Here is a 26,179-nt window from a genome sequence, read left to right on the forward strand (position 1 = left end):
TAATTCCACTTATCAGCAGTTGAATACTCCTGCCTAGTTTAAAAATTCAGCTCTTTTTCTCTGTGGTCGACTAGTTGTACTGGAGTGCACTGCACAGATATGCTGCACAGTGAAAGCGTCAGTCGCAGGTTCACCGACTGATGATGGACACAGTGAATTGGATTTTAAATGTTTATTATTATAGAGATATTTGTAAAAATAGGCCAACTATCGATGCTGGTCATACACTAAGATTATTAACCCCCGAGTGAGTTTTGAATAGTATTAGCTTGTGTGATTGTATAGCAAGCTATCAACAGGATACATAATCTAGCTAGCCATGGTTCTAATGATGGAATCGCAGTGCGAGTATTTTATGTATTTCCCTGCGGTTCCCATCACGGACCTCTCCGACCCGTCAAAATATCGAACTCTCCCCCGGCGCAGTCACCTCTACCTCGGCGAAACGGTACAGTTCTTGCTGGTCCTGCGGTCCAGAGATGGAGCGTCGGGCTCAAGCGGGACAAAGAGAAGCGGGTCAGGTGACAGCGCTACCCGGGCTTGGAAGGAGCTGGTAGGGTCCCTCTCCGCTGTAGCAAGTGTCTGCCCCGGAGAGAGCCGACATCGCTCCCAACTTCACCCCCACGAGTTCCAGAGAAGCTACAGCGACGACTGTGCAGACGAGGATCCCGACGAGGTTGACTTTGCTGCGGGAACAGTCCACACAGCCAGAAGGGAGTCAAGAAACCGAGGTTTCAGAGAATGCAAGCCGCTTCTCATACACAATAATACGGGGCGTGATGGACGGCAGTATCGGCGCGCACCGGTTCAGGTAATATGAAAGGATGTATGACAGTAATAATTGGAGGGAACAATGGCTAAATAATTGGACTATACACATAACAACAAGCTAATACCGTATTGAGTGTTATAATAGGCTACGTGTACACCTGCTGTGTAAAATAGGAAGTGCTGACATTTCCTGAGCATATAAGAAAGTGCAACGCTCGTGCAGCAGAAGTACAAATGTAAACCACAACAGTCAACCAGACCTTTTTTTAACTTCCTGCAAGCACTGACCTATGACAGTTGGAACAAGCCAAAATACTGTTTGACAGCAGAACTGGGTTCAAATACTTTTTGGAATAATTTCAAATAACCTACTTTGCGCTTGATTGAGCATGCCTGTTGCAATGGAACCAATAGAACAGTTCCAAAAATGTAAAGCCAGCCCACCTGGCACTCCAGGCAGACTAAACCAAACGCTCAAAACACTCAAAGTATACGAAAGATTTCAAGTAGTATTTGAACCCAGGTCTGTCTGACAGACTGCTTGTTATTGTGGCAAGGAGCACAGGTTGGTTCGAGCTACAGTCACTGTGATGACATACAAATAGACGCCGCAAACTTTCTTGAGTCTTAACTAACCAACACTTCTTTCGATTTGTCAGACAGCAATAACCTACGAATTATTTTCAGACTACATTGGCAGAGAATTCAGACATACATGCCAACTTAACCTCATAGCCAAACATTTAACTTAACCTTGAGGTGTTGGCAATTGAGGGTAACAACCACCCACTATGATAGTCAATAGTAAGCATGGGACAAATAGAGCGAATGAATGAGTATTTTTTGCACACATTCATATTTGTCATATCCTCTGTGAAAGACAGATCCCTCTTCTTCTATTACATTTGACCATAATAATAGTGTACTAGCAGGTGGAGTGACTCACATCTGTATCGATAATCTATAGTACAAATGTAGAATACAAACTTTATTTGTCCCTACATCCTCCTCCTCCATTGTTTACATAATCTTCTTTCTTTCTTTCTTTCTTTCTTTCTTTCTTTCTTTCTTTCTTTCTTTCTTTCTTTCTTTCTTTCTTTCTTTCTTAACTCTCTCTCACACACACTCTCTTTTTCTCTCCCTCCCCCCCTCCCTCTCGCTCCCTCTTGCTTTCTCATTGTTTGTAATAGAGTATTTCTGTCTCTTCCTCTCTCCTAGTCACCCATGGACGAGCCAGTGGTATTGAACGAGGAGGTCATATTCCCTCTGACCGTCTCATTGGACAAACTCCCCGTCAACACTCTCAAGGTCAAGGTGAGAAGTCATGCAGTGTGTGTGTCTGTATGTGAGTGAGACACACACACAGAGAGAGAGAGAGAGAGAGAGAGAGAGACAGAGACAGAAAACAGGACAGACAGTGTCATTGTCTTTTTCTCTACTCATCTCTCTATCCGTGTTCCCATCATATCTCCATTTCCTCCCCCACTCTGTGTTGTCTCCGATTGTAGTGACTATACCCTATGCATGTTCATAACCTTGTCATAGCCTCTCTATGCATGTTTATAACCTTGTCATAACCCCTCTATTCCTGTCTATGTCAGATTGTAGTGACTCTCTTCATGTTCATAACCTTGTTATAACCTCAATGCATGTTTATAACCTTGTTGTAACCTCTAGTTTCCTGTCTATGTCAGATCATAGTGACCGTGTGGAAGCAGGAGGAGGAAAAGGCAGAGATCAGGGAACATGGTTACCTCACCATCCTACAGCTAAGGAGCCCCACACACACCTTCAGACAAGACCTTAATACCTTCAAAGCCCAGGGTCAGAGTCCTTCACTCTCCAGTGGCTCCCTCTGGGTTGTGACTGAGAAGGATAATGATTATCTTAGATTGTAAAACATTATCTCAATTCACTGTAAGGCCCACCAAATGTGTATAGGCCTACATATTTAAAATACATTTTGAATATAAAGTAAAACAACGCAATTCACGTTGATGAACAACTGCAATATACATTCAGTGTAAAGTGTATTAAAAGTGACCCTCTCTATTTTTCTCCCTCTTGTTCTCCCCCCGTCCCCATCCCCCGTCCAGTCAGCACCACGTTGAGTGTTCTTCCTCCACCAACTGTGAAATGTCAACAGATGACTGTCTCCGGGAAGCACCTGACCATCCTCAAAGGTGGGGAAGACAACAAAAGGGTTCTTGGCTGTCCCCATACGAGATCCCTTTTTGGTTCTAGGTAGAACCATTTTTGGAAACGGTTCTAAATGGAACCCAAAAGGGTTCTACCTGGAACCAAAAAGGGTTCTTCAAAGGGATATTTTATGGGGACAGCCAAAGAACCCTTTTAGGTACTAGGTAGCACCTTTTTTTATGAAAGTGTAATACCTTTACACACTGCTATATTGTGATGGGGGAATACTAACATTGTTGCACCTGACCGTTCTCAAAGGTAGGGAGCAGAGGGGGGCTAACTCTGTTAAACTTGGTCCATAGTGTGGTATATTTATTTATACTCCGCTATTCATGCTAAATAACTCCCGTTAGCTGTGTGTTGTTCACTATAATCCAAGGTTTCATATGCATTATTGTTTGAGTATAACCTATTCTATACTTAACCACAAATGCTTACGACCAAGAGTTTTTTCTGACCACCTGAAAATAAAAACCTTTAGCCCCTCGCTGTAGCCTGTGAGGGTAGGGGCTAAGAATATATGAGTCCGATAACTACTCTGAAGCAGAGCCAAGAGCTCCTGACTCCTGGTGAACAAAGTTAAGATTGAAACAATGCTGAGTTGGTTTAAGGAAGTGCTTTCGCCTTTGAAGAAAGGGGTTTAGCCACAGAGAGCCACTAAACTGTATCCTAGTCCTCAGCCCAGGGCTAAGATCAATAACAACCCTCTCGTGTGTAAAATCCTGTTAATTCACTGTATTTAATTAATCAACCACCAGGATAATCCCTGACTCTCTGGTGGTACCGAGTCTGACCCAGTAATAGTGCAGGTTCATAGTTAGGTTGGGCCCATTCTAAAGAAAAGTCCCCAGCTAGCGATCATGATCCCATGTTAACAAAGCGTCTTTTAGATATTAAATCCATAAATGGGAGGACCTGATCCTTGATAAACACTCATACTCAGAGACGCTTTGTGAAATACAGGCCCTGGACAATAGCAGAGCTCCACCCAATGTTCAAAGGGAGAGAAAAGTATTACAAATAACCAAGACCTTCTTCAATAGATAGTTAGGAAACATGTCCCAAGTAATTAACTACACCGACAACAGTGTTATCACCGTGTTATCACAATAGCTCAATAGTTTATATAGGTAGTAGCTCTTACGTGTACATGCGGTACAGGATATTGGCTCACATATGTGGATTTATATTTACAGTATGTATAGTAGAGCACCCTTTGAAATTACCCTGAAGTTTACAGTATTGTGTATTGTCTTTATGGGATGTGGATTACATTAGTGAGGGTTGTGTATTAAGCTTGGGCAATATACCGTTTATGCCATATACCGGGTTATTTTGAAATACCGACGGTATGATTTTCAATACCATAAAAACACTACGCCACTGCTTATAACTATTAAGTTAAAGCTGCAATATGTCACTTTTCGGACAACCTGGCCAAATTCACATAGAAATGGGAGGTCTAGATAAGTCATTCTCATTGAAAGCATGTCTAAGAAGCTGTAAATCTGTTCTATGTTCGTTATTTCTATGCTTCCCGTTCTCAAGTTTAACTATTAGAATTTAAGCAACCAGGAAATGGCTGAGAGATTTCTGCATATTGCACCTTTAAGTATAACTATAAATTATATCCAGCTCAGGGATCCAGCTATGCATTTGGTTTGCTAACTTGCTAGCTAAGTGGCTCTAGATGTCAAGATCAAACTTCTTGGTTACAGCAGAGACATTCAATAGTTTTGTGTGTTAAAAATGTATAATTATAGCACCCCCTGTGTGCACTTCCGGTAATACAGTATACCCTAGTATGGTACAGAAACGGTATGACGGTATGAAAATCTGGATACCGCCCAACCCTATTGTGTATATAGCTATATACCATGTATGTACTGTATATAAATAGTACCCATATCAAATCAAATCCAATCAAATGTTATTTGTCACATGTACCGAATACGTAGACCTTACTGTGAAATGCTTACTTACAAGTCCTTAACCAACAGTGCAGTTCAAGAAACAGAATTGAGAAAATATTTCCTAAATAAAATAAAGTAAAAATAAAAAGTAACAGTAGAATTACATAACAATAACAAGGCTATATACAGGGGGCCTGGTATTGAGTAAATGTGCGGGGGTACAGGTTAGTTGAGGTCATTTGTTCATGTAGGTAGGGGTAAAGTGACTATGCATAGATGATAAGTTGATAAACAGCGAGTAGCAGCAGTGTAAAAACAAAGGGGGGTCAATGTAAATAGTCCAGGTGTCCAATTGATTAATTGTTCAGCAGTCTTATGGCTTGGGTGTAGAAGCTGTTACGGAGCCTTTTGGACCTAGACTTGGCGCTCCGGTACCGCTTGCTGTGTGGTAGCAAAGAGAACAGTCTATGACTTGGATGACTGGGGTCTTTGGCAATTTTTTGGGCCTTCCTCTGAAGTGGAAGTGACTATTGTTTTTGACAATAGTATTATGACATCACCTAAACTTCTTCCTCTCTTATGCTTTTGTTTCTCTCTATCTCTCCTTCCCCCATTTCCCCCCTCCCCTTCTATCCCTTTTCTAACTCCCTTCCCTCTCTCACTCCCTCACCCCAGTATTAAACTCCAGTTCTCAGGAGGAGGTCTGTGTGAGGGACGTGAGAATCATTCCTAACTTCAACGTGTCCTACCTCCCCATGATGCCTGATGGTTCTGTGCTTCTGGTGGACAATGTCTGGTAAGTACAGATCTAGGATCTAGGATTTTGGGACCCCCCCCATTCCTAAACTTAACCATTAGGGGTGAAACAGAAACTGACTGTAGATCAGTGCCTGATGGCTGTCATCCTGGTGGACAATGTCTAGTACACTCCCTTAACCACAGATCTAGGATCAGATTACAGTACTACTAATACCAACTTTTGCAGTTAAGGGTAAAAAAGCATCAGTGTCTGCCGGACAAGGTGCTTTTCAGGGACGCTGTTTATAAGTGTTGAAACATATTGTATATTTTGTTCTAAAATGTTGCATAAAGATATAATGAGTGTCTGAATGTCCCATACTGTTGTTTATTTTTTATGAACCTTGATCAGAATGTAAAAAGTACATAACTTTTGTAACCATGGCGATGGCATCATTTACTTCCTGTCTGCAGCCACCAATCAGCAGAGGTTGGAATGGCGTCGTTCCACAGGATGAACAGTAGCTCCTCTCACCTTCCCAGCATGCTCTCTGCCCTGGAGGAGCAGAACTTCCTGTTTCAGCTGCAGCTCAGGGACCAGCCGGAGGAAGAGAGCAACGAGGTGAGAGGAGAGGAGAGAGGGAGGAATGGGGAGAGAGAGGGGGGTATAGAGAGAGGAGAGAGGGACAGAGAGAGCGAGTGGGAAAAACAAGGACAGTGTGAAATATCAAATAAATGGTCCTAGTTTGTGAGATACATAAAGGGCAGTGAGATACATTTCAGGTAATATGATATCATACTTAGTGTGCGATCATTTCATCTGTTTTAGATTAAACATATGCATGAGAAATCTGCCATGAATGTCCTTGTGTGCACAGCATGAAATCATTTGAGGAATGTGAATGTGTTTTGCTCTCTGCTTAAGGGTCTGGAGGTTCCTTTGGTGGCTGTGCTGCATTGGTCCACCCCTAAACTTCCCTTTACCAGGTAGGTCTACATCTACTAATAGATAGAACTGGCTCATAATCACTAAAACTACCCCACACACTCACTATACCTACTCCATTATAACGACCCCATTATAACTACTAGCCTTCCCCAGGTACAGTACATCTCCACCGACTATTAGTTGGAACCAGAGCCATATATTTAAGAGAGTTGGGCCAACTTTTTGAATTCTGAATATTGTTCTAATTCTAGACAGTCAGTTACAAAGCATTGCTTATATATCGCCCATGTAATGTTAATGTAGCTAGCATGGCTGCCATAGGATGTTGTAGTGTCATGTAAATGCATCATAATGCCCATTCTAGTGACATGCCATTCCCCATATAATGTTAATGGGTCGCCAACATGGCTGCCGTAGAATGTGGTAGTGTCACGTACAGTCGAAGTTGGAAGTTTACATACACTTAGGGTGGAGTCATTAAAACTTGTTTTTCAACCACTCCACAAATTTCTTGTTAACAAACTATAGTTTTGGGAAGTCGGTTAGGACATCTACTTTGTGCATGACACAAGTCCTTTTTCCAACAATTGTTTACAGACAGATTATTTCACTTATAATTCACTGTATGACAATTCCAGTGGGTCAGAAGTTTACAAACACTAAGTTGACTGTGCCTTTAAACAGCTTGGAAAATTCCAGAAAATTATGTCATGGCTTTAGAAGCTTCTGATAGGCTAATTTACATCATTTGTGTCAATTGGAGGTGTACCTGTGGATGTATTTCAAGGCCTACCTTCAAACTCAGTGCCTCTTTGCTTGACATCATGGGAAAATCAAAAGAAATCAGCCAAGACCTCAGAAAAAAAAATGGTGGACCTCCACAAGTCTGGTTCATCCTTGGGAGCAATTTCCAAATGCCTGAAGGTACCACATTCATCTGTACAAACAATAGTATGCAAGTATAAACACCATGGGACCACGCAGCCGTGATACTGCTCAGGAAGGAGACTCATTCTGTCTCCTAGAGATGAACGTACTTTGGTGCGAAAAGTGCAAATCAATCCCAGAACAACAGCAAAGGACCTTGTGAAGATGCTGGAGGAAACAGGTACAAAAGTATCTATATCCACAGTAAAACGAGTACTATATTGACATAACCTGAAAGGCCGCTCAGCAAGGAAGAAGCCACCGCTCCAAAACCGCCATAAAAAAGCCAGACTACGGTTTGCAACTGCACATGTGGACAAAGATCGTACTTTTTGGAGAAATGTCCTCTGGTCTGATGAAACAAAAATAGAACTGTTTGGCCATAATGACCATTGTTGTGTTTAGAGGAAAAAGGGGGAGGCTTGCAAGCCGAAGAACACCATCCCAACCGTGAAGCAAGGGGGTGGCAGCATCATGTTGTGGGGGTGCTTTGCTGCAGGAGGGACTGGTGCACTTCACAAAATAGATGGCATCATGAGGTAGGAAAATTATGTGGATATATTGAAGAAACATCTCAAGACATCAGTCAGGAAGTTAAAGCTTGGTCACAAATGGGTCTTCCAAATGGACAATGATCTCAAGCATACTTCCAAAGTTGTGGCAAAATGGCTTAAGGACAACAAAGTCAAGGTATTGGAGTGGCCATCACAAAGCCCTGACCTTAATCCTATAGAAAATTTGTGGGCAGAACTGAAAAAGCGTGTGCGAGCAAGGAGGCCTACAAACCTGACTCAGTTACACCAGCTCTGTCTTTAGGAATGGGCCAAAATTCACCCAACTTTTAGTGGGAAGCTTGTTGAAGGCTACCCGAAACGTTTGACCCAAGTTAAACAATTTAAAGGCAGTGCTACCAAATACTATTTGAGAGTTTGTAAACTTCTGACCCTCTGGGAATGTGATGAAAGAAATAAAAGATGAAAGAAATAATTCTCTTCACTATTATTCTGACATTTCACATTCTTAAAATAAAATGGTGATCCTAACTGACCTAAGACAGGGAATTTTTACTAGGATTAAATGTCAGGAATTGTGAAAAACTGAGTTTAAATGTATTTTGCTAAGGTGTATGTAAACTTCCGACTTCAACTGTAAATGCATCATAAAGCAGAAACCTCAATGGCCCAACCATAGAAATCCTGTAGGTCGTTATCAATAAGACGTCACAATAAGGTGCAGACCATTCGATGGCGCATTTGCCGATGTACTGTTAGCTGATAATGTTTACTTTGCAAGCTACCGGACCAGTAGAATCTTTGTACAGCTGGCTAAACATAGTGGTAAGTAGACCTAATGTACTTTTTTCAATCACAATTGCTGCTGACAGACGTGATAGGCGATACACTAGCCTAACACAGTTTCTCTGGACCTCCTCCGCAACGTCGGTGTTTGGCCCCCGAACCCGACTGTTTTCCATACTGAGTATTGCCAACCCAGACAGTATTTCCAGAGACATTGTGCATTATATGTCCATTGTGCTGCACACAATTTAAACTTAGTCTTGAATGATACATTCCAAGATACACCAGAGATGGGATAAGGGACTGTTGATATTGCAACCACTCAACTCAAACATCAGAAGACGAAATCGCAAGCCCTCAAGAACTGTTGTCCGCTAAATATGATAATCTGTTTGCATCTGCCAATTTATTGGCTGTCCAGTATCCAGACGACCTGTCCCCAGAGCTTCCTATCCAGTTAATCTCTTTCCGTACCGTGTTGATGCTGGCAATTAAGGAGAATGAGAGGCGCAGTTAAAGATGTACCACGCCCTTCTTCCCAGTTTCCCTGATGATAATATGGCAATCAAGCTGTTTTTACCATCCCTGCAACTTGCTTCTGCGGAGTGATATTTTTCTAAACAAAAACTAATAAAGAACTACCTAAGAAGCATTAGGCTCTCGGTCTGATATGCGCTTTTGAACACCTAAGTAAGCTCCACTCATTGCACTGGCGCCGTCGTAGCCTCGTAGCCAAGGCATTTGTTTACAGATATCATCTCATACTTTCAGTTTAATTTGTTATTTTTCAAGGTCTGAGGCACTTTTTCAGTCACATTCCTGAAGCCCAAAAAACCAACACGTAGTTTCTTAGTACATATGTCAATTTAAAAGATGTATTAATGACTTTTTGGAGGGTTACTGTCAAATTGATTTATTAAATAAATAAAAAATAGACATCGATGACAGGTGCATGGGCCCTCAGAGTTTCTTGGTCCACTCCACCTTGTGGGGACTGCCGGTACGCAGGTGAGGCTACATTGATTGATAGACCACAAATTGGCTAGCTAGCTAATAACAGATTACGCCAATATGGCTAGTTAACGAGCTTACTTTAAGGGGATAAACTAGATGGCTTTGCTTGCCATCAACGGTGGTGATGACAGTAGTCCGACTGTCAACTTTACCAGGACGAGGACTTGCCGAAGTCAAGTTTTTTCCAAAAGCCAAATCTCTAATGAAGCAAGCTAAATGACACATGTTGCTAGCTACATGCCAAATGGATAGGCTACCCTCACTGTAAACAATTGATGTTTAATAATCATGAAAAGCGTGCAGTTACTTGCTGTATAACTCTGATGATGTGTAGTTCTGACTATGCTCTTCAAGAGCTGATGATATTAAAACCAAATAGTTATACCATTTATTTAGTAATTTATTTAGTAAAACGGCACATAGTTGTCAATAGTTTTAGCGGAGCTGGGGGCTTCCTTAACCCTCAGCAGCCAAATCGAACACTGCACTGTATTGCAGTGTTGCCAACTCCTCAGTTACTAAAGTAGCTATTGGCTGTCCTAAAAGTCGCTAGAAGTCGCTAGATGACGTAATCACCTAATTTGCATAATTTGCCATGTGCATGTAATTGTGATGGACGCTGTTGGAGAGAGGAATAACGTCGTGGGAGAGACAAAAAAGTGAGTAAAAAACACCCTAAATATGTTTAGAACGACAAATGAACTTTCTTCTGTCGATTCTTGTTTTTTTTAAATGTCACAATTCCAACCCTCCTCCTTTATCCGGGCTTGGGACCGGCAAAAGTGACCCAAAAGAAACACTCTGGCGGAGTTACTTAGTTTTTATTAAATTTTTTATTTAATAATAAAAATAATAATATTTTTTTTTGTTTGTTTTCTTAGTTTGGTTATGGTTTTTAACCTTATGGTCCACTACAACAAGTCACAGTAAAACATGAACATTTTTAACCATAACATTTTTTACATTTTTTTGTGTACAATCTACCTTAACAATCTAAATGGACCAAAAGAGACAATAGAAAAAACTGTCAATGGCAATGTGAGAAAATTATGGTAACTAGTCTGGCCCTAATTCAGGTAAAAAAAAAATTTCCCAGACCCCCCTCCACACACACAAAGGCTGTGCTGGCTCACAGAAAGAGTGGGCCATCGCCATTTTGGTCAAGGCTCTCTATGGCAGGTTCAGCAACTGAGGGAGCTGACTTAAATGAGTAAGCAGCTGATGTACCAAAGATGTGCCAAAAAGCTGCAAAACATTATCAGGCAGCTGGTGCTCATAGCAAGCCTCACCAGACAGCTTCAGTCCATATCGAATGTACAGGATGGAGTTAAGGGTCTGCAAGGACATCCGATTTCTAAATTCTCTTTTTACCACACTCATCTGGCTGAGTACTCTCTCGACTTCAGCATTCGAGTGTGGCAAGGACAACACAGACACAGCAGCCATGGCAAGTTCTTGAAACGGGTTGATATCAGCTGCATCCCCAAACTTCCAAATCTCACTCCAGAAGCCCAGTGTGTTTTTTGTCTCATTCCATTTACTTAGATGGATGGCATGCCATTGCTGGACAATCTTGTCTATCTCTGCAGGGGAGTAGCCAAGGAGCTTGGCTATTTTTTTCTATTTCTCCAGGGCTCTTATTGTGCTTTAGAGTTTCCTCCACATTGAAAACTGACATGTACTGCAATGCTTTGATGTTGTCCGGCAGTCTCACCCTCAACTCATTAGTGAGGGAGATGGTGAAGGCTACACACCGCTTTCGGACATTGTTTTCATCCTCAGGCGCAAGGTGGAGCTCAGCTGCCTTTGACTCAAAAAGGTAACCAAGGTACGGTTTGGGACTGATGTATCCATCTATTGGCCCTTTGAGTACATCAACATTTGCCAGTGGATTCAGCACCCTGCTGCTCACAGACTTGATCAGGCTAACCAAGCTGTCAAGTAGCGTAAGAGGATCTAATTGCTCTCCCTCAAAAGCCTTGATGGCCAACTGTACCTCACCTAGCACTGACTTTAAAAAAATCATATACAATATGTTTTGAGGATCACTGTACATGGAGTAGAAAACCTCAGCCATGTAGCAGTATTCACTGGACTTGGTGACTGCGAAATGCAGCCTAAGCTCCTCCCACTGGTCCAAAATGCGTGAAACCGTGGGTTCAATGGAGAGCCAACGTGTGGCACAGACTTTGGTTATCTGTAAAGGTCTCTCCCCACAGTTGATGGTCTCATATATGGCCTTGTAGGCCTCCCTGCGCTTTGGAGACACTGAAAACCGGTTATAAGTCTCTCGTACCAAGTAATCCACACTACAGGGATGGTGTAATTGGAAACATGACTTACAGCAAGCTGCAGAAAGTGGCACACACAGCGAATAAGAACCAGATATTTGAGGCCATACTCCTCCTTCAGCACTTTATGGACCCCATTGTTAATCCCCATCATAATAGAGGCATTGTCAGTCCCTATCCACAGGAGTTTCTCTTTTTTAAGACAACACTTCTCGAGGAAAGCCACAACAGCACGGGCTATAGATTTGGCATCTCCTCCCTCCAACTCAACAAGCCCCAGAAATGTTGATACAATTGTCTGCTTGGTGTCACTAAAGTACCTTATCACAACCCCCAGGTACTTAGAAACACTTACATCCGTGGACTCATCGAGGAGGAGGCTGGAACGCTGGCCACCCACATCTGCGACCAACTTTTTCAGAAAGTATGGCGCTAGAACACCATTAATCATTTCTGTGCACTGTGTCCTGTGCATTTTGAAGTGGGTAGCAGCAGTGGAGTCTGAGAAAGCAGCTCTACATGCTTCTCCAATGTGATCACATGCCAGCATGGAACAGTGTTCAACGATAGCTAATGTCATGGTGGCCTCAGCCTTTCTTTTTAACCATAAATGGCAGCTTGTTTTGGGTGGAACTGTTATAAGGCTTTGCCTTTTGAGTATGTTTTTGAGTTGTCATGTGTTTTTTTACATCACTAAGTTTGGCGTAGAAATCAGCCTTACAATACAGGCAGTACGCCCGTGTATCATCTCCAATAAACGGCTTCAACCAGCCTTTGAATTCAGGGTTTGATTCCCACTCCTTTCTGTATTTTTGAGTGTACAGTTTAGACTGAGACATGATGAGCTAGCCAGCTAGATGTTTAGCTTATGCCACAGAGAGGCACACACACAGTGGACAAGGTCAGTAAGTGACTGAGGCTGTGTGAGTCAAATGCAGTGATTTATTTTTGTGCAGTGATTTATTTTAGACAAAGAACATTTTACATTACCATCCCACCCTGAATGTAAGCCAGGGCAGGATCAGCCAGCAGCGGCTTCCCGTATGCGCGATTCATTTGCAGTGGAGGGGTGAACATCTCCTGCTCTGACTGCAGCTGGGAGGGACTGCTGCACGTGAACTGGGAGTGCATTGGGACTGGGGTGGGGCCCACGGCAGCACCTGCTGCTCGTTGAGAAGAGTAAGAACGATACGTGCTTTCACGTCAGAGTCTCCAAAAGTTTCCAATAACACCAGAAAAAGTCGCTAGATTTGTCGCTAGTCGATTTTTTGAAAATGTGTTGCTAGAGGAGTCTGAACACTCGCTAAATATAGCGACAAAGTCGCTAAGTTGGCAACACTACTGTATTGTAACATTTTATTGATAACGACCTATTAAATTACTAGAGGGGCTATGTCATAAATCCTAAAAGTTACAGAATGGGGTGAAAATGGCAGCAATGTTGGTCAGTGAGAAATCCAAAAAACTACTCTAATTGAAATTAATTTCAGTAGAGACATAGTCCTGATTTTACTTATGCAGAAAAGTTAAGGCATATGATATATTAGAACTTGTGTAATATAAGTATTGTAAACCTAAAATATTGTCATATAATTATAAATACAGTTTATATGGATTTTGCATACATTTTCTGTGTAAATAGCCTCTAAAATATAAGTAAACAGACCATAAATGTATCAGTTTTTGTTTTCTTGGAAGGCTGTGAGTGCTATTATATGATACAATATCAGTACTTGTTGCATTTACAACTTGTCTATGTACTTTCATCAACTGATTTCAGCCAGTGTATGGCTGTGGATTCACTGCATTGTTTGAATGGAATGTTGGCATATTGGCAGTTAATCTGAAAAAAATTATGGAATCATTCCTCTAAAACTGACTGGCTAGCTAGCTAACAAACACACAGTGCAGATACATTCTTAAAATTCAATATTGTACACAATATCTTATCACAGCACTGGCTTGTCATGGTTGACCAACTCCCTCACCAAAATGGCTGACCTTTATCCCATCATAAGAAAGTTAATAGTATTTTAATTCCTAATTCTATGGGGTCAACTCTTTAAATACATAGATCTAGTTGGAACTATCCCATAATAACTACTCTACGTTGACTAACTGTCCAAATATACTTACCCCATTATTACTCTACTACTTAACTTCCCTTCTCCAGGTACATCTCCACCCACTACCAGCTGCCCAGCGTAAGACTGGACCAACCCCGGCTGGTTATGACAGCTTCCTGTCCCAGTGCTGTGCAGCCTCAGGAGCACTTCCGGGTCAAATACACCCTACTAAACAACCTGCAAGACTTCCTGGCTGTAAGACTGGTCTGGACGCCCGAAGGTGAGGGGATGGGAGAGGAGAGGGAGAGGGGAAGAGATGGGATGATTATGGAGGGAGATGGGAGTGAGATGAGGTGAGAGGGAGGGAGGGAGATGTAGAAAACGGAGAAGATTAATCCTTTTTACACAAAAAAGAGTGTAATCGAGCAAGAGAAAGAGTAGAAGAGAGGGATAGAAAAAGAATGACAGAGGGTAATGACAAAGGGTCCGTTAGAAAGAGACCGGGAGAGAGTGAGAGATAGTCCAGGGAGAGGATCATACACACTGAACTAATAAATACAGTGGCTTGCGAAAGTTTTCACCCCCTTGGCATTTTTCCTATTTTGTTGCCTTACAACCTGGAATTAAAATAGATTTTGGGGGGGTTTGTATCATTTGATTTACACAACATGCCTACCACTTTGAAGATGCAAAATATTTTTTATTGTGAAACAAACAAGAAATAAGACAAAAAAACTGAAAACCCCCAAAGTCAATAGTTTGTAGAGCCACCTTTTGCAGCAATTACAGATGCAAATCTCTTGGGGTATGTCTTTATAAGCTTGGCACATCTAGCCACTGGGATTTTTGCCCATTCTTCAAGGCAAAACTGCTCCAGCTCCTTCAAGTTAGATGGGTTCCGCTGGTGTACAGCAATCTTTAAGTCATACCACAGATTCTCAATTGGATTGAGGTCTGGGCTTTGACTAGGCCATTCCAAGTGTCGTCACGCGCAGCAGTCCCTCCCAAAAATGCATGAAATGAAAATGAAATATATGTATTCACTACTGTAAGTCGCTCTGGATAAGAGCGTCTGCTAAATGACTAAAATGTAAAAAATGTGTCTTTGGCTATGCCGGATTAAGTGATATGACATGCTATTCTATAAAATAATTTCTCTGTAATTAATATTACCTGATTAAGCTAATCATGTAAATGTAATTAACTACAAAGTTGGGGCACCACGAAAGAATGTTTATAGAGCTGTTATCTTCCGAATAAACTCTTAAAGACCTGGTAGTCTTTTACCTCAATAGCAGTCATTATTTAATCGTCACCTTATTCAGTCTCATCTGAAAGTTGTAAATTCTTGGTTATCTTCACGAACCCTGGCTAACAAGTTGAATCAGCAATACAACATTTGGTTTAATTATTTATTTACTAAATACCTAAATAATCACACAGAATTACATCTACACAGAATGGATCATACATTGATTACAAATTATGTCATAAAGGAAAACGCCCCTAGCAGACGGAACAGATATGACGGCTGGTTACACAAAGAAAGGGGGTTGGGTTTTGAATGAAAGAGCGGGAAGACTGAGGACCAAAATGATTTTGTGTCTCTATTGGGCCGTAGGCAGCTACTCTATCGTAAATACAGAATCTTATGCATTCTAAATAACCGCCCATTTGAAAAAGGAAAATGCAATAAATATTTACTCTGAGCTGCGCTTCGGTAGATTGGTCGTAGATAGAAGGCCGGGTTGTCCAGCATGGATCTCTTGTCCTCCGAAGAATGTCTAGTGGTGAACTGGAGCGTGGGACAATGGATACTCTGTCCGTCTTCTCCTAGCCCACGTTTACAGCTGCTGTTGCTAACGCAACGGCTAGGAGGTATCACTTCTTTAGTGAATAAGAGTTCAAAGTTCATATCAAGTTGCCATACTTCAAGCTCATGCTATATTCTGGCTGCTATAGTCGAAATTCATCCTTTTGTCGTGTTGATCATCATCTTCACGTTGAAATTCGATGCTAATGTCGTTTGGTTCTTGTCATTCAACCAGAGCTCACGCTGAGGTTGGCTTAGTTCTGTAGGTGATCTTTGTGTTTTCAACGTGGGGACCGCAAGTCCTCACGTCCTTGGAACAGAAAGTTGGATTTTCGTCAACGGGCTTATATCGGGGTGAAGAGAAGGGCATGTTTCCTAGTTTACAACCAATGTCTGTTCACTTGGGCGGGGCCTCTGAGTGAGCAGAGTTTCTCTATGACAAACCGTTCTCTCATTTAAGAAGCTAAAATTACATTTCATCTTTTCACAAATAGTTTCATGTTTAAACATTTAAATTGCACAACAATTCCATGTGAATCTGATAACTAGAATGTGTCAACTTTCCAAGATACAGTTTATGTCATCCTGTCATTAGTAGTAATGTCTCAGACAACAACTGATCTGAGATCATATTCATTAAGTACCAACGCATATTTTCAACTGGTTGGATTACCGAAATATGGTTCCGTTTCCCACCTTTTGATGTTACCACTCTCTATGTTACAAAGGCTTTACAAGAGTCAACTTTAGAAAGTAGAGAGAGAGAAAAGGGGAAAGGTATTTATGGGGGTCATAAACCTCCCCAACAGGCCAATGTCATGACACAAGACATTTAAATGTTTCCCCTTAAACCACTCAAGTGTTGCTTTAGCAGTATGCTTAGGGTCATTGTCCTGCTGGAAGGTGAACCTCCGTCCCAGTCTCAAATCTCTGGAAGACTTAAACAGGTTTCCCTCAAGAATTTCCCTTTATTTAGCACCATCATTCATTCCTTCAATTCTGACCAGTTTCCCAGTCCCTGCCGATGAAAAACATCCCCACAGCATGATGCTGCCACCACCATGCTTCACTGTGGAGATGGTGTTCTCGGGGTGATGAGAGGTGTTGGGTTTGCGCCAGACATGATGGTCAAAAAGCTCAATTTTAGTCTCATCTGACCAGAGTAGCTTCTTCCATATGTTTGGGGAGTCTCCCACATGCTTTTTGGCGAACACCAAACGTGTTTGCTTATTTTTTTCTTTAAACAATGTCATTTTTTTGGTCACTCTTCCGTAAAGCCCAGCTCTGTGGAGTGTATGGTTTAAAGTGGTCCTATGGACAGATATTCCAATCTCCACTGTGGAGCTGGTCTCTTTGTTGCCTCTCTGATTAATGCACTCCTTGCCTGGTCCATGAGTTTTGGAGGGCGGCCCTCTCTTGGCAGGTTTGTTGTGGTGCCATATTCTTTACATTTTTTAATAATTAAATTAATGTTGCTCCATGGGATGTTCAAAGTTTCAGATATTTTTTTATAACCCAACCCTTGTCTGTACTTCTCCACAACTTTGTCCCTGACCTGTTTGGAGAGCTCCTTGGACTTCATGGTGCTTGGTGGTGCCCCTTGCTAAGTGGGTTTCATAGCAAAGGGGTGAATACATATGCACGCACCACTTTTCCATTTTTATTTTTTTTCCTTTCACTTCACCAATTTGGACTATTGTGTGTGTATGTCCATTACATGAAATCCAAATAAAAATCAATTTAAATTACAGGTTGTAATGCAACAAAATAGGGGATGAATACTTTTGCAAGGCACTGTATGATTGTAATACAAATGACTTAGAGAGAGATAGAGAGAGGAGCAAGGGGGACAGAGAGAGAGATTGATTTGATTTTTATCAGGATCGCTTTTAGTCCTCATTTGGACTAATCTTCAAAGAGTCCTTAAACATTAAAGCACAATTCATAATACAATCACATTTTCACAGATAACACACTGTTACAAACAACAGACATATTACGCTGACATATTGACCAGATAAATACAGTCTGAAAATATAGATTGATTCCTTCATCTATCATAGTCCTGCACAACCTTCCAATGTTTTATATTTAAATGGTTCTAAAGTATTGTTTGAATTTGTATATTGAAAGGTTTCTGGTTTACTCAGATAAATTATTCAATATCTTTATTACTCTGAATCTAAATGTTATTTTGCCTATTTCTCTTTTCTTTCTGGATAACACGTAGATGGTGGACAATCTAGTCCTAGTGTTTACTGAAAGCCTGTCTCTTACCAGCTGAATACTGTTGTAAATGGAGTTTGGCAATTTTAAATGGTGTACATTGTCAAATAAAATAAGCAATGTTTTTTTTTTATTATCTTGTTGATGAATTACCACCTAAGAGCATTGTGCATGATTACAACAGAATAATCATATCTCTACCTTAAAACAATCCTTGCTGCTTTGTTCTGTGCAACCTGCATGCTCATAATTTCACTTGCTGATGCATGTCTCCAGACCACATAACAGTAATTCACCTGACTCCCAATTAATGCTTGGCTTGTTTGCTTAAGAATCTTTCCCGGTGAATATTTTGCTATCCTTCTGATCATGCATGCATTTTTTTAAAACATAGATGAGTTATTGGAGACAACCATGATAAGCAGTTGTCTAGCTGAACCCCTAGTATTTTGGTTTCTGCCACTTCGTCAATTTGTACTTCCCCCATACTTAATTGCATCCCATGTTGTGCGGGCCTTTTCCTGGTGGAACAGACCAACATAACCCTGGTTTTCTTGGCGTTCAAAATAAATTTGTTCTGGCAAACCCACTCCCTGATATTTCCCAGATCTACTTGTAGAGCTTGCTGTACCTGTTGAACCGATTGTCTTGCTGTATAAATTGTAGTATCATCTGCAAATATAGTAGCTTGAGTTTCAGATAAGGCATAAGGAAGGTCATTGGTATATATTAAGTAAAGAAGTGGTCCAAGGCAACTGCCCTGCGGTATTCCACAGTTTAATGCATTAGGGGAAGAAAACGACCCATTGATATAGGTGGACTGTTTCCTGTCAGTTAGATATGACTGTACCCAATTGAGTGCTGACCTCCTGAAACCGATATTACAATAATTTTGTCAAAAGTATTTAATGATCCACTAAATCAAAAAATAGTACACCCACAAACCTGAGACAGAGAGAGAGAGAGAGAGTGGCGGTAGATGTGGGGTGGGAATTCTGTCTAATGTCCAGTGATGATTTATAACAAAGCCACTAACTAACTAACTAACTAACTAACTAACTAACTAACTAACTAACTAACTAACTAACTAACTAACTAACTAACTAACTAACTACCAGAGGAACATAATCACTTTAGGCTATATTATATTGCTCTCTCCTTGGGTAAACTAAACACCAGCCTCTCCCACTCTCCCTTTCCGTCAATGTCACCCCCTCCCCTCCAGGTCGTGGTCGTCAGGAGGACCCCTCTGTCAGTTCTGTGGTATGTCATTCCCCCCTTAACAACCTGGGCCAGTGTCGGAAAGGATCCACCCTCTCCTTTACTGTCGGCTTCCAGATACTCAAGGCAGGACTCTTCGAGGTACCAGCGAGAGATGGAGAGAGTGCACGTGTGTGTCTGTGTGTGTGTGCCTCTTTTGTTTCTCCGATTTTGCATACCAAACATTACTCCACATGCCCCCCTCTCCTCCTCTCCAGTTAAGCCAGCACATGAAACTGAAGCTTCAGTTCACAGCGTCCTGTTCCAACCCCCCTGCCGAGGCCAGGCCCATGTCTTTGTCCTTGTCCAGGAAGAACTCTCCCTCCAGCCCTGCTGTTAGAGACCTGCTGGACAGACAGAGTCTGGGAAGATCACAGTCCTTCTCTCACCAACAGCCATCACGGTCGCTTCTTATGAGGTAGGAGATACACGCATGTAACGCACAGACACATACACTACATAGTGTGGACACCCCTTGAAATTAGTGAATTCAGCTATTTCAGCCACACCCGTTGCTGACAGGTGTATAAAATCGAGCACACAGCCATGCAGTCTCCATAGACAAACATTGGCAGTAGAATGGCCCGTACTGAAGAGGTCAGTGACTTTCAGTGTGGCACCGTCATAGGATGCCACCTTTCCAACAAGTCAGTTCGTCAAATTTCTGCCCTGCTAGAGCTGCCCCAGTCAACTGTAAGTGCTAGGAGCAACAACGGCTCAGCCGCGAAGTGGTAGGCCACACAAGCTCACAGAACGGGACCGCCAAGTGCTGAAGCGTGTAGCGCATAAAAGTTGTCTGTTCTCGGTTGCAACACTGACTATCAAGTTTCATACTGCCTCTGGAAACAACATCAGCACAAGAACTGTTCGTTGGGAGCTTCATTAAATGGGTTTCCATGGCCTATTTTGATCAAATCAAATTTATTTGTCACATACACATGGTTAGCAGGTGTTAATGCAAGTGTAGCGAAATGCTTGTGCTTCTAGTTCCGACCATGCAGTAATATCTAACAAGTAATATAACCTAACAATTCCACAACAACTACCTTGTACACACAAGTGTAAAGGAATGAATACGAATATGTACATAAAAATATATAAATGAGTGATGGCCGAACGGCATAGGCAAGATGCAGTAGATGGCATGGAGTACAGTATATACATATGAGATGAGTAATGTAGGTTATGAAAACATTATATAAAGTGGCATTGTTTAAAGTGGTTAGTGATACATCTAATTACATCAAGATGGCAAGATGCCGTAGATGGTATAGCCTACAGTATATACATATGAGATGAATAATGTAGGTTATGTAAACATGATATAATATAAATAATATAAAGTGGCTAGTGATAAATTGATTACATCAATTTTCCCATTATTAAAGTGGCTTGAGTTGAGTCAGTATGTTGGCAGCAGCCACTCAGTGTTAGTGATGTCACCATGTGCAATGGTGGAATGGTGGAAAGCTCGCCGCCAGTGGAATCTTGAGCAGTGGAGAGACGTTCTCTGGAGTGATGAATCATGCTTCACCATCTGGCAGTCTGACGGACGAATCTGGGTTTGGTGGATGCTAGGAGAACACTAGCTGCCCCAATGCATAGTGCCAACAGTGACGTTTGGTGGAGGAGGATTAATGGTCTGGGGCTGTTTTTCATCAGGTTAGGCCCTTTAGTTCCAGTGAAGGGAAATCTTAACACTACAACATACAATGACATTGTAGACTATTCTGTGCTTCCAACTTCGTGGCAACATTTTGGGGAAGGCCCTTGCCTGTTTCAGCATGACAATGCCCACGTGCGCAATTGAGGTCCATATAGAAATGGTTTGTCGAAATCTGTGTGGAAGAACTTGGCTGGCCTGCACAGAGCCCTGACCTCAACCCCATCGAACACCTTTGGGATGTATTGGAACTGCGAGCCAGGCCTAGTCGCTCAATATCAGTACCCGACCTCGCTTATGCTCTTGTGGCTAAAATACTCCGTAATGTCAAAGAGGAAGATAATGTCCTGCTGAAAGGTTAATTCATTTCCCAGTGTCTGGTGGAAAGCAGACTGAACCAAGTTTTCCTCTAGGATTTTGCCTGTGCTTAGCTCCATTCCGTTTCTTTTTTTATCCTGATAAAACCCTGCAGTCCTTAGCGATTACAGCCACACCTATAACATGATGCAGTCACCACCATGCTTGAAATTTGGAGAGTGTAATGTGTTGTATTGGATTTGCCCTAAACATAACACTTTGAATTCAGGACAAAAAGTTAATTGCTTGGCCACATTTTTTGCGGTATTACTTTAGTACCTTGTTGCAAGCATGTTTTGGAATATTTTTATTCTCTACAGGCTTCCTTATTTTCACTCTGTCAATTAGGATCATATTGTGGATTAACTACAATATTGATCCATCCTCAGTTTTCTCCTATCACAGCTATTAAACTCTGTAACTGTTTTAAAGTCACTATTTCCTTCCTCTCCGGCAACTGAGTTAGGAAGGACACCTGTATCTTTGTAGTGACTGGGTGTATTGATACACCATCCAAAGTGCAATTAATAACTTCAAATGCTCAAAGGAATATTCAATGTCTGATTTTAAAATGTTTACCCATCTATCAATAGGTTCCCTTCTTTGCAAGACATTGGAAAACCTCCCTGGTCTTTGTGGCTGAATCTGTGTTTGAAATTCAGTTCTTGACTGAGGGACTTTATAGATAATTGCATGTGTGGGGTACAGAGATGAGGTAGTCATTAAAAAATCTGGTAAACACTGTTATTGCACATAGAGTGATTCTATGCAACTTATTATGTGACTTGTTAAGCACATTTTTATTCCTAAACTTATTTTGACTTGCCATAACAAAGGGGTTGAATACTTATTAGCTCAAGACATTTCAGCTTTTCATTTTTAATGAATTTGTCATTTCAAAAAATTAAAAACACAATGCCACTTTGACATTAGTGTGTAGGCCAGTGTAGGCCAGTGACCAAACAAATCTCAATTTAATCCATTTTAAATTCAGGCTGTAACCCAACAAAATGTGGAAAAGGTAAAGGGATGTGAATATTTTCTAAAGGCACACACACACGTACACACACACATACTGTACGTACACACACACATCAGCATACATGCAATGCATAAACTCATACACACACACATAAGCATATATGTACACAATCATACACACGCAGACCCACACACACACACACACACACACTCCCTGTAATCCCTAAATTATGGCAGTGACTCCTTGACCTCTTTCTGACTCTCTGACCTCTCTCCTAAACCCCATTGTGTGTGTGTGCGTATGTCTCTTTGTATTTGTGTCTCTGTGTGTGTGTGTTCTAGGACGGGCAGTGTGATGGAGCGCAGGGCCATCACCCCTCCAGTGGGATCCCCAGTGGGTCGACCCCTCTACCTCCCCCCCGATCGGCCGGTCCTCTCACTGGACAAGATCGCCAAGAGAGAGTGTAAGGTACTGGTGCTGGAACCGTGGAAGAGACTGAGAGACAAGGCGAGAGACAGGAAGAGAGGGAGTGCTGGTACTTGAGCCAGGTAGAAACAATGAGACTGTGAAGATGGGAGGGAGCGAAGGAAGGGAGGAAGAAGGGAGACATAGATAGAAAAATGGAGAGAGAGAGACATGTCTCATGCGGAACATTTCCTACATCCTACAAGGCACGCATGAACAATGATTTACCAGACAGACAGATAGACAATCTGTCAGACACTGAATGATTGACTGTACGTGAGCCACATCATTTGAAGACACTGGAGAAGTTACTTTCAACAACATAATTTCACATTTTTATCTCAACAACATTTGAAGTTTTTATTTCACTGTAATGTCAACATTTCATTTCATTCCTTGTTTTATTCCTTGTGTAATGCTGTAATTTAATGTGTAAATAATTGTTACGGTTTTAAACAGGGTGAAGACAGAACCAGACTATTTGTAGAAACACTTTGGGAACTTTTTCACTGAAGATTACTGTGTTTACCGTACAGGGTTATGGTAATAGCCAATACCTTGTTAATACATATTGTTATACACTGGTATACATTTTACACAGTATATGTAATGTAATACTTGGATGTTAATTTTGTTAGTGAAAAACTGGATTATGTTAGTGAAAAACTGGATTTTATTATTGAAAAACAGGATTTTGGTAGTGAAAAACTGGATTTTATTATTGAAAAACAGGATTTTATTAGTGAAAAACAGGATTTTAAGAGTAAAAAACTGGATTTTGTTAGTGAAAACCCGGATTTTGTTACTGAAAAACTGGATTTTGTTAGTTTACACACTGTTAGATAAACGTATCTAACGTGATGGATGTCAAACTTGTGATAAAAAAAAGCAGCAGGAGACCACAGGGAAAGGGTTGAGTTCTGTTGCATTGTGGAATAACTCTAGCCTGGTCTCAGATCTGTTTGTGCTGTCTTCACAACTCCTATGGTCATTGTCACGATAGGAATTGGCAAGACAGCACAGACAGATCTGGGACCAGACTAGATCTGTTTCACCCGTGGATAGTGTCATCGGGTTCACTCTTATTAGAATGTGTTGTATTTTAGTGGCTTGGAGCCACACAGTCTCTACACTGTATTTAGTAGTTAATAAGTATTCTACCAGAGATGTTTTTAGTTTATGCTAAATATATTTATTGTCCGATTTGTATAATTTAGATTTTCTTTTATCAGCATTTGCTGCTGCTTTAATAGTCTTAAAAGTGCATATACACACTCCTTAGTACACTCCAAAGCACACATATTGTACATGGAAGGACATACTCCGTAACACACACTTCATAGTCCACACTCCATGATAGGGAACAATTCTTTCAAATCATTTGCCTTTCCCTTGCTATACTGCTGTTCGCCCTACTCCCTATAAAGTGCACTACTTATGGACCCTGGTCAAAAGCAGTGGACTAAATAGGGAATAGGGTGGCATTTGGGACACGGCCTCACACTGTTGTTCACAGCTGTTAAAACTTTGATTACACTGTTTGATCCTGTTGTTGTTATGCCATTCATTCACACCTTACCTTATTATTAGGGATTTAGTCCTGGGTAACAATCCAGATGGATTATTGGATTATGGATTATTATAGTGGATTATTTAGAAGTCGTACGTCCGTTACTGTAGCTACGTTTTCAACTGTTTACATTTGTGCTGAGAACATTGAACAATGGTGTGTGTGTGCATGTGTATGTGCATGCATAAGTGTGTGTGTGTGTGTGTGTGTGTGTGTGTATGTTTGTGCCCCTGAAGCATGTTTTGTATGTTTGTCTAAAGTATTATTTTATTTCCTGGTTCAATTGCCAATGGAAATTACCAATGGGTCTTTATCCCTGATGTAAATTACAATGTGAGGTTGGGGACATTTCAAACGATCAGATTTTTAACTGTGTGTCGAAAGCCCCGTTTATACCTGGCTCTAACATGCATCCTTGTCCTGATCTTGTCCACACATTTTTAGACAGGTGTTGACAATCAAAAGACACATTGTGATCTGTTTGTGATCAGATCATTCTGCCCACCTCCGGAGGTAGTCAGGCATGCATTGTGTCTTTATATCTTACAAGTGTAGACAGATCTGGACAGAGAAACCATTTTAGTACATTATTCCACCCGTTAAAATCATTGACAGGTGGCACCATTGACTGATTACATCAATATGTGTCTTATAATAAATAAATAAATCTTATTTTGAAAGAGTAGTGAAATAATTAGCATAAAGGAAGGGATCATGAAATCTGGTCACAATGCAGACACATTGGACGGATAACAGACACATTTTAATACCATGTGTAGACACATTTCTGGAAATGTGGGCACATACAGAATGTAGACAAGATCAGGACAAAGGACCCATGTTAACACCAGGTATAAACGGGGCTTATTATGCCTTATTTTCCCTGGACACAGAGTACTTGCTTGTTTATTCTTTGTTTAATTTAGATGTTTTTATCTCTATATCTTTACATGAAGTCAAGAAATAGACGTACCCAAGACTGTTTGTGCAGAGGATGCGTTTTATTTCGTTTCTTGTTTTATTTTGTTTAGATGTTTTATTTCCTTAAGCCTGGAATTTAACTGAAAAACAAAACCATTCCAACTCAATTTTCATTGTTCCAGAACATTCGATGAACAAAAGTTTGGTCACAAACATTTCCATTCCTTTCCTCTGTGATTTTAAAACAATGTATTATTACTACTTGGACCAAAGTAGCTCACAGTTTGATTGTTTATGTACATTAGTGACTTATTTTTAACAGTCATTGTTGTTAAGCACTTGAATTGATTTTAATTGTATTGTTCTTGGTTCTTTGGACACACAAACAACAAATGCAGCTGATTGTGTCACAGATGTACTGTGGCACGTTGTTTGCTAGCAGTCTCACTGGCCTTATTTTAGGTCTTGCTTGTTTTTAGATGCCTTGAATGCAAACGTCTGTCAGGGAAAAGTGTTGGGAAAAAATTGTTTTGGGTCACTCCTCGTTTGTTGCACTCTTGAAGTATGAATAAATACAATTGGAGCGATTGGGAAGTTTGTATTTTACGCGTCGTAAGTCTGCTGACCAAGAAAAAGGAAAGTGGAAGCGGGGGGAGAAATGGAGAGAATATGGGATTTGAATGGGTACTACGACATCCTTGTGGCACACCAATTTCACAGGTACATTACTGTAGGACAGGTAAGACAGACACGGGC

General features: G+C 41.1%; 1 protein-coding gene across 1 annotated transcript; it reads left to right on the forward strand.

The window, feature by feature from the left end:
* Nucleotides 1-82: 82 nt before the first annotated feature.
* LOC106608950 (trafficking protein particle complex subunit 14) lies at nt 83-26,017 on the forward strand. The gene is made up of 11 exons (XM_014207202.3): nt 83-811; nt 1,990-2,085; nt 2,466-2,595; nt 2,868-2,954; nt 5,559-5,679; nt 6,096-6,243; nt 6,547-6,608; nt 14,274-14,446; nt 19,431-19,567; nt 19,684-19,883; nt 22,809-26,017. The coding sequence occupies exons 1-11, from the start codon at nt 320-322 to the stop codon at nt 23,008-23,010; spliced, it is 1,848 nt and encodes a 615-aa protein (XP_014062677.1). The 5' UTR covers nt 83-319; the 3' UTR covers nt 23,011-26,017.
* Nucleotides 26,018-26,179: the final 162 nt, after the last annotated feature.

The sequence above is a fragment of the Salmo salar genome, chromosome 07 (genome assembly GCF_965601325.2).
Source record: "Salmo salar chromosome 07, fSalSal1, whole genome shotgun sequence".
In the NCBI taxonomy this organism is placed as follows: Eukaryota; Metazoa; Chordata; class Actinopteri; order Salmoniformes; family Salmonidae; genus Salmo; species Salmo salar.